Source organism: Scomber scombrus, chromosome 17 (genome assembly GCF_963691925.1).
Source record: "Scomber scombrus chromosome 17, fScoSco1.1, whole genome shotgun sequence".
Lineage (NCBI taxonomy): Eukaryota > Metazoa > Chordata > Actinopteri > Scombriformes > Scombridae > Scomber > Scomber scombrus.
The window spans coordinates 11,549,310-11,558,948 of record NC_084986.1 but is presented as its reverse complement, the minus strand read 5'-3'; the positions used below and the strand labels follow the sequence as shown (position 1 = coordinate 11,558,948).

General features: G+C 41.0%; 1 protein-coding gene across 1 annotated transcript; it reads right to left on the bottom strand.

The window, feature by feature from the left end:
• Positions 1-5,845: 5,845 nt before the first annotated feature.
• vrtn (vertebrae development associated) lies at positions 5,846-8,137 on the bottom strand. Its single transcript, XM_062437672.1, has 2 exons — positions 7,826-8,137; positions 5,846-7,624 (listed from the first exon to the last, which is right to left on the bottom strand). The coding sequence occupies exons 1-2, from the start codon at positions 8,135-8,137 to the stop codon at positions 5,846-5,848; spliced, it is 2,091 nt and encodes a 696-aa protein (XP_062293656.1).
• Positions 8,138-9,639: the final 1,502 nt, after the last annotated feature.

The following is a 9,639-nucleotide window of genomic DNA, read 5'->3' as shown; positions in this document are numbered from 1 at the left end:
TGGAAGAGAAGCTTTTGAGTAAATGTTGCGTTGCCAGTGACAACTGCATTGGTCAACTGAATTTTCTCCAAATTAAAGCTGATCAAGACCCAGTTTGGAAACAGATGTGCAGAAGGAACAGTCTCTGATTTCCTTATATCAACCCTATAAAATCTTAATCCCTACCCCTCAGCCTACCCAGCCTGAGGCCGCCACTGCAACGCATCCAATTAATAAAGCCACGCAAAACAGTCTAGCTAGTCTAGCTAAGCTAACCAACATACTGACAGCCCTGGCAGCATGGGTCCTAATCAACCAAACAAGCTGCTTTAGCTTAGTAAGAAATAAGGCATACACTTAGACTATAACATCACCAGTTGGAACTGGGTTTTACAAAGAGTTGCTAGAGTGAAACGTCGGATGGACAAGTAAATGGGTGTATGAACAGATGGATGATAGATTATGTCCACCGTCTTATCTTTGTATCTAACTTTATTGAACTTAGCAGGCTGGCTGCTCTGCTCTCTGACTCACAGTTTGGATGGTGCATTGAGAGATCAAGCCTCTGGCGTCCACCAGCTTGTGTTGAATAAAAACTGAACAGGTGGTAGAACTGTACAAAACCACAAAACAAACATACACAAAGGATTACGCAACCGCAAACATGGATTACCCAGGGCCTTATTTACCTGACCTTTAGCCTTGATCACCATCTGTCGACATGTGGTCTGGTGCATTAGTAGCAACTGGGATCAGAGCTGCAATAACTTCTCTGTTAATACACCGACAGTCGCCCACCCCACCACCACCACTTCTTCTTTTTCTCTTTCTCTCTCTCTTTCTCTCTCTCTCTCTCTCTCTCTCTCTCTCTCTCTCTCTCTCTCTCTCTCCTCTCTCTCTCTCTCTCCTCTCTCTCCTCTCTCTTACACACACACACACACACACACACACACACACACTTTTTCCATTCATCAGCAAAATAGCATCACAGAATTATTGATTTGGTGCAAACAAAGAGTGAAACAATTGACGCAGAGAAAACAAGTCAGTGGCTGTCCCTCATTGATTTACTTGTCAGTGCGGGTCTCCGATCACACACTGTAGTGTGAAAGTGTGAGAGAATGTGTATGTTTATTTGCTGAGAGATGAAATGGGAGGTGCTGGATGCTACAACAACAGCAAACCTACAGTAAATCACTTCAGAATAAATATGAGAGGAAATTGATTCGAGCAATATGAGGCAGCAGTGAGTAAATAATACTTTCTTATTGAATTGACAAATACTTTCCTCCTCAGGTTTGCATTAACAGAATACTCCCACATGCCTTCAAGGTCTGAGCATACTCACAGGCACAACAGTATGCATAATTAAGCATAAAAATTGCACATTACTTATGGAAAATTCACAAAAAGATTTGTGTCTCCCCGACTGACATCAACTATTCAAAACCCTATTTCATAAGCAAACATGCACCTTGAGAGAAATTAAATCACATTACCCACATTTTTAAGTCAAATATAGCTTTATTGTCCCTCTGTGAGTGCCCTGGTGGAAACTCAGCAAAGTTACTAGTGTTTCAAACTTAAAATCCCCAACAAATGTGCATCCACCACTGCTGACAAAACCTTAGATGCTCTGTTCTGTTTTTTGCCACCTCATGTGACAAGTTGCTGTATCACATTAAGCTGTGCCAGCTGGTAATGACAAAAACATGGATATTATTTAGATTAAAGGATGATTGAAACTCCAGGGGTTTATTTGGAAAATGGCAGTCTCAGACCAACATATTAGCAGAATCAATGTTCATACATGTAACAACATAGAAGGGCCTGAATAATCGTAGTTTGTTTTTTAACTCTTTTAACAATACTGAAATATGTACTCAATTGATTCAGAATGTGCAAATCTCAGTTTATTTATTTTCTGAGCCAGAGAACAAAAATTCTGGTGTTTTTTTAGTTTTATGAAACAGGTGAATAGTTCTCCAGGTGGCTTTGTTGGCATTTGAGGAAAAGATGAAATTCAAATTCATTTTAGTTTTGGGATATTGACAACAGCAATAAAATGTCACACACACTCTGGCTCCATAAGTTTTTCTCTTTCATTCAGATGATAACATTTCAGCCCTCAGGCCTTCTTCAAGATTAATTTGAGGTTAATTTTTTTTCCCCCTCTTCTCAATTCTACATCCAGTGATTAGCACCTCACTTCAACCCATGGTGTGCAATACTTTTCTATTATAGTTTGGGGATATTAACAGGTAACACACAACTGCACAGTTTTGTGATATGATGTGATACAAAATGATCATTGACTGGTCTCTTAAAGTGTTCTCATCTCTGTAATGGTTCTTTGTCTTTGTCTCTGTACTCTTTAATCTGTCATTAAACAATTTGTTTCCCAGACCTTATCTGGTGTATGCATTACTGCTTTTAGTGTTGGATTATGTTTATTAATGGCCTTATCACAAAAGAAATCTGCACCACACACCCTGAGCTGCGCAGTTACACATTGATTTGTGTGCAGCTCAGAGAGTGTTTCATGAAGACAAGCAAAAGCGCTGAGTCCGTCTTATGAAGCAAACCACTGCCACCTAGTGGAAAAACTGCAAGCATGCCTGTTCATATGTAAGTTTTAAACAAAGAAAGTTGTTAGTCATTTCTTATGTAAGTTGTACTTAAAGTGTCCGCTGTAAACATATGAAAGTTTTAATGAAAAGCACTTTTGTCCTGTTTGACACTGATTGTTTTCTGATGTGATCATTATGAGTCCATTTATGATCTGAAACTGTCACCTGATATTAAAGTTTTTGGTGAGAAATAGCTTTGTTGCTTCTTCTTTACTTTGCCTTCAATAAGGCCTTGTTTGCCTTCTGAGAATCAGGGGGTAATTGGCAGTAAACTGCAGGCCTAAATAGTCCCACAGGTCTGTTTTGTTTACTGAGAATATTTGGCATCCTTGAGATGCCTCTCTGCTCTATCGCTCTGTCTTTCTGAACCAACAGCAGTATGCTAATCCTTGAAGACTTCAGCTCCCACCTGCCAACCCTCATTATTTTCATGCTATTTTTGAGATAAACAATGTGGAGTAGCTCAGTGCCGCTGAGATTTCCTTCTATCATACAGTAATGAAGATAGAGATGGCAAGCTGAGCCACAGGCAAAGAAACAGCGGAAGACTTCATCAAATATTTGCTTATGCCAAGGTCAGTTACCTCAGAGGATCTTAGACAATAATCACATGACTGACTAAATGTGAAACAAACTTTGGAGTTTAATGTATCATTAATTACTTGTGATATTTTCATGTTAATTAAAGCAGGAAGTGTCCAGTTTTATGAAAAATGATGCGTCCTTATTGTAATATCACATTTTACTTCAGTTGTTGGATCTAACCTCCGTCAAACACTAAAATCTAGGTTTTTATCCAAATATGAGAACATTTTGTTTGTGGGAATGCATAAATGCATGAAAATGTGACTGGAACTGGAGCTAATATTTGCTGCTGTGTAGGAGGAAAGAGCAGTGACACTAAAATCAAGCTGATAAATTATCAGCTCAGTTCATTCTCCAGTGGAGGCTGAAGTTAAGATGCAAATCATAAAGTAAAAAGAGATTTCACAATGTTCCTAACTTCCTGAAAAAGTTAACATATCACTTTAATAGATAGGTTGATTCTTATTGGTTTGAGGATGCTTGCTCACAAATATAGGCACCATTTTACTGCAAAAGAGAAAGTAAATAAAAGGAAGAGTACAATGCAATAGAGAAAGTAAATAAAATTAAGAGTACTAAAAGAAATGTTTCTTTAAACTGAAATTTTACTTTAAATTCCAAATCATCAAATATTTTCCTCATTTCAATGCCAGTTACCTCAGAGACTCTTACACTCATCATGAGTAAGTGAATGTGAAATTCATTATAATCAAAGTGAAGGTTGCAATCGTGTTTTTTCCCCCAACAATTCAAGTCTAAATCACAGACCCCTCCCCACCTCCTTCCGTCTCCCTGCACCTCTAGCCCTCCCCCAAGCCCTTGAATGTTCTTGGCCTTATCTCAAACACCTCTATACCCATGCATACAATTACACCCCCAACTCCCCACCTCTCTTCTCCATCCCTCCCACTCTTGACCATTACCCTCGTTAGCATAAGCACAATAGCTGGACAGAGAACCAGTCTCAAAGCTCATTGCTATTCTTTAGCCACTGGCTTAGTTTGACCTGCCTGTTCACACATTTGTCTGTGGCTGTACAGTGATTAAGTTTTGCCTGCTATTTCTTTCTCTGTCACTAATGCAAACAACTTCATGTGTAAAGCTGTCCAATTTATCCCACAAAAGAATCAAATCAAGATGTAACTGATGAGGCATTGGATTGGAAGCGCTTAGAGAAGATTGGCATCGCAGTCGCTCACTGATTTGGAATAGAAACTAGTTGATTCAGAAGAAATGACATACATTTTACAGTTCCCTGTTGTAGAACAAAAGACAAACAATTTGTCAGGGATGGACTGTGTTAATGAGCTGACATATCTGAGGTCATGTGGAATCCCTAACATAAAATTGCTGCATTAAATAGATCATGATAATAGGACTTACCATACAAAAATCAAGCAAAACAGTGTTGCTGGTTGATAGTTTATTGATTTACAGCCTAACAGTACATATTTCCTCACATACTAACTGGACATAATGCAAGCTGCCGGTATCAGTGGTACCAATTTCAGATATGTAATGAATAAGAAAAATAAATACACCAAGTAAAACTGTAAACTGAAATCAATTCCTGTTACAGTGCAAATCTGCCTGAAAAATATTTTTTTTCTGTGTGGAGAGATATGGAGCTGGAACTTTGTTTCACTTACTCAAAAATAGACGAGAATAGCTTATAGAAGGCAAATACCCCCCAATACTTCAGGGAAATAGGTAGTTATGAAATGAAGTATTGTACAAAAAAATAAAAATATCTTCATTTATATTCAGTTTTCCATTATAGAAACCATGAAAACATTTTTCAAAAATAGAATTGTTGAAAAATTAGGGATCTTAACCAGAAGGTGCATATTGGTTAAGACGATACATTCAACAGTGTGATGGAAACTATTTTAGTGCAAATACAGTGTGTCAAAACTCACAGTTTAGTGTCGAATATAGAAAGAAAAAGAGGCATTTTAAAAGTAGGTCAATAAAATGCCAAAACCTTGAGATAACCACCTTAACTTTGGCGCACCAAGTGAAACCATGAGGTTAGTACATTCAACAATCCAAAGGCAGAAATATCGAAAAAGCCCTAGAACCCTGTTTACAGAGGAATAATCTCAACTCTACTGGCCGCTCTTTACATTCAAAGAATCAAAAACATCAAACGACCAAGAATCTCCCAGATCAATATTACATGCATCAACAAAAAGCATACATTTAAGAATTAACAATCATACTACAATGAAAAATAAAGGGTCCCTATTTCAATGTTTAACAGGGATTAAAAGAGAATGAAAAAGAAACAGCTTCAAACAAAATGCCAGTTAACAGCAGCTTTGAACTGCCTTTTGCCTGGAGGGCAACATGCAGGGTTTAAACGGACCCACAACTCAGTTTCTTTTCACACACGTGCAAATGTCCAGGGGGGAGGAATGTGTGGCGGTGGTGGGGCAGAGGACACAGTGTATTTAGATGCAATTGCACTGGCTGAGCCAATAGTTATTTAAAGTTGAAAATGAGTCCAAATGCAGCAATTTGTAGGTAGTATGTTAACAGGATACATTGGCACAAAGATGAATGAGACATTTTGGGGTCAAGAAGCTCTTTCAACAGAGCATTAACTTTGCTCCTGAACAGCCATTTCAAGGGGATATAACCTTGTGCATTTAACCATGAACCAGTGACACCCCATGATACAAAGCTCGCTTCCACATGTAGTATGTCGAGCGTGGAGTGAAGGGGAAGTAAGACCTGAATTCTTTAAATGTTGGGAAGGATTTTTCCTCGAAGCGTTGCTGCAGGAACAGCTTGGCCTTGGCCTTGAAGTTGGCCAGAGCCACAACATCCATCGCAAACATCTGCTCATCAATCGGCGTCTTACTGTGAAGGGTGTGCTTTGAATGTGGGGCATCAAAGGAGGGCATAGTGGAATTTTCTAGATACTTGGGGCTCTCCACAAATGGAAGCATGTTCTGACTATCCATCCTCATCTCCGTTATCTTGGGTTCTGTAGTGGTTAGTGTAGTGTTATCCAGGCTTTCAGGGACATTGATGTCTACATCCTGAGTGACCATAATCTTCTTTCTGTTTCGGTTCTGACTGCTCCGCCATAGCCAGTAGAAGCAGGGGGACATGGATGGGAACTTGAGCTTGAACTTTGTCAGGGACCATTTTGACTTCTGGACAAGCAGCTTTGCAGCATCTCTGAGCTGTTTTTTACTCATGTATGCCAGCCTGAAACTTCTGTGTTTTCGTCTGCAGATCCTGAGTCTCGGCACAACAGGCTGGCCTGTGTTTGTCAGGACCGGTGAAAGACTTTTTGGACTTTGGCTCTTGTCAGCATCTGAGCTATCCTCACTGCTACCGACACTGGATTTGTAACCTCTGTTGAATAACATGGCCTCTCTCCTCCAGTTGTAGTAGGTTGATCTGGAGATCCCTGGGAAATTTCTTTTGAAAATCCTAAAGGGGAAGGAGGTGTTCACGGCGATACAATTTTGCAGACATCGCTTAGCTTCCTGCATATGAGCTACATTCTGGGCACGTTCTATATCCAGCTTTCCAAGGCTGAGGCCAAACATGCTGGCCACACTGTTGTGGTGGTCCAGCTCATCCTGTTTTGCTTCAGGTGAGGACCAGACCTCCTGCTCTGTGCTCTCTCCTGGACTAATCTCTCCTGTCGAAGATGAGGTAGAGAAGTGCCCTCCAGTTTTCAATAGCTCCTGCTTCCAGTTGTAGTAAGATGACCTTGAGATTTCAGGGAAAAACTCTTTAAACTGGTGCAGGGGGATGAGCTTGCCTTCCAGGTAGCACGCCTGCAGGAAATTCTTTGCCTCATACCTGGCTGCTGACTTTTTGCAGTGCTCCTGCGTCTGCCTCTTCCAGCGGTAGAAGGTCCTCTTGGTGATGTTGTACTTGTCCTTCAGATTGGGGTATGAAAGCTGCGAGTCCTGGTTCAGCAGCTCCTCGCTCTTGGTGGGTGAGGACCTCTGCTCACTGTCAGGGCTTCCAATCGTGAGGTCACTTGTCTGGACTAGCGCAACAAAATGGTTAGGCCTGAACAAGGACTCAGACCGCAGCTCACCAGACCACATGATGTGGAGGGTTAGTGTCTCAGAATCTTTCGCCCAGGCCCTTGGGCGTATGACTCGATTGAAATAGGGTCTGATCTTGAGGTTGAACATGGGGTAGATAGAGTAGATGTTAAACTGTAGGACAGATGACAGGGCATAAACATGCCACATGTTGGCGTAGGAGCCAGGGAAGCAGGACGCTTTGACGTCTGCATCAAAGATGGCCTCTAAGACGGTTACAGGCAAGTTCAGCATGTCCTCAGATTCCTCCGAGAGCAGGCTGAAGCGAACAGCCTGGAGCATCATTTTTGAATCAATCATCCCAGACAGGTAGTATCTCTTCCACAGCACCATTTCCACTACTGTCCGTACCTGTGGGGAAACATGTACAGATTAACATTCATAAATCCCAATCATTCAGCAGTCAGATAAGAAAAAAGGTTTGTATAGGTGTTTCAGAAAAGCATTTTTGTTCAGAAAGTGCTGACTCTGATTTGATACAAGTCTCATTATACTGGATCAGTGTCAGCAACATTGCTACTGTGGAATCAACCATAAATCATCACTGCTCACCTGTAGCTCCAAGCTAAGTTCAGTGTTGCCCACTAATAACATGCTGACTGCATCAAACAGCATGTTGCCCTCTCCCTTGCACTTCAGTGGCAGGAGGCCTCCAGGAGCATCGGCTGGGTACAGGCCATGAGCTATGTCATCAACGCCTGCCCACTCAAGGAAATCTTGACACGGGGTCCTGGGGAGCTGGAAAGGAGCAAGGACCTGGTCCACCTCCAGGGCTGCTCTGGTCAGAGCATCCAGGCCAGAGTTCTCTGTGGCCTCCTGGAGCTCCCCCAGAACAGACAGCACAACCTCGTTCCTCTGAATCATACCTGATGAGAGCTGGAGGGAGGAAAGAGCAGGAAGAGATGGTTAGAAGCAGCAAAACTCTAGACCTCTATAAAGAAGCATACAGATATAAATCCTGAAACATCAGGGAAAAGGCTGTCCTCATAATTATGTTACCAGAAGACTATATTGTGGAGATTATTGTGGTCTATTCACAACACAAACAACGGCTTCAGCTTGATTAAAATGCTGCTGCTGCAGTTTTTGCTCATGACAAAAAAAACTCGTTACCAGGGCCTAAATTACTGCACTAGTTTAATTCCTACACAATAATTGCATTGATCCATGAGTCACATATAAACGTATTTGTCTCTATTACGCACCTAATTGACCAACATCTAACATTTTTTCTTTTAAATGGAGCATCATAGGTCTGTGAGTTTAGGCCAACACAAATTAAATTTAAGTAGAAGCCAGTAGAAGATCACAGTTATGTTCATGGCGACTTTGTAATTGCAAAAAAGATTTCTTCGTTAAACTGAAACTGAATACAAATAATTCAAAGTCATTGCGCACAATAATAAGGCCTAGTTTGTGCTGCGCCACATCTGATTCAGTACTTCCAAACACTTATTTAATTAACAGGAATACAAGGCCTATTTCATTAAAGCAAACTAAACAAACTCCTCGTTTATTGCTACGCAAAATAATACCGAAAACAAATATATGTACTACCTGAACGTCCAGAGACTAAATTGTGTCTCGAAGGAGGTCACTTATTTGAGGCGGAGGGTTTCACAGCTGACAATAGACTGTTGCTCTCTATCTCTGGGAGTTTCAGTCCATTGTGTGCCTGCAGCTCGGAGCTCCATAGAATGTCCTGTCCTCCGGTGAGCGAAGGAGATGTTGGGAGTGATAAACAGCACCTCCCTTCAGGAAATTGTCAATCGTCGATTCGCTTTTTTTTGTCTTTGCGTCGAGAAACACCCCCTCCCTTCCCCACCTCCTCCTCCTCCTCCTTCTTCGCCAGTAGACTACAGCCAGGGTCAATTTCAATGTGAAGTGTTAACAAAAGTCAATGTGTCATGGGCCGTAAGAACACAGAGGCAGCCGTGTAGGTTAACAAGTATCGGTGTTTTGGGTTTTATCAACACGTTTTTGCTTTTCTTTGTCAAAGCCAACTGCAAGATGTCAACAGTTCACTTTCAAGGTTATTTGTCAAGTGCTCTTGGCGTCAAAAGGGCAATCGGGGTTATTTTTGGCTCACGAATATGCAATTTTTAATTATTGTGAGGCTGGACAAAAATACACAATGTGAGAACTTTGCTATTTTTTCTTTTCCTTTTTAACCCGGTAAACGTAATTGAGTTTTCATTTTCACAATAGAAAAACAAAAATTTTGCAGCAATAAACTTTCCCTTTTACAACTTTTATTTAGCATTAAGGTCTCCAAACTGCACTGTTGAGACAGAATAAAGGCTAATTTGTGGATTAGAGTGGATATGTGCAGACAGGGTGTGGACATGAGGTTTATGAGAGGAGAG

Excerpts from the sequence above, each read along its gene's own strand:
- vrtn (XM_062437672.1), bottom strand. The coding sequence starts at position 8,137 with ATGATTCAGAGGAACGAGGTTGTGCTGTCTGTTCTGGGGGAGCTCCAG. Across the intron at positions 7,625-7,825 it reads AACTTAGCTTGGAGCTACAG|GTACGGACAGTAGTGGAAAT; the intron begins GTGAGCAGTGAT and ends GTTTCCCCACAG.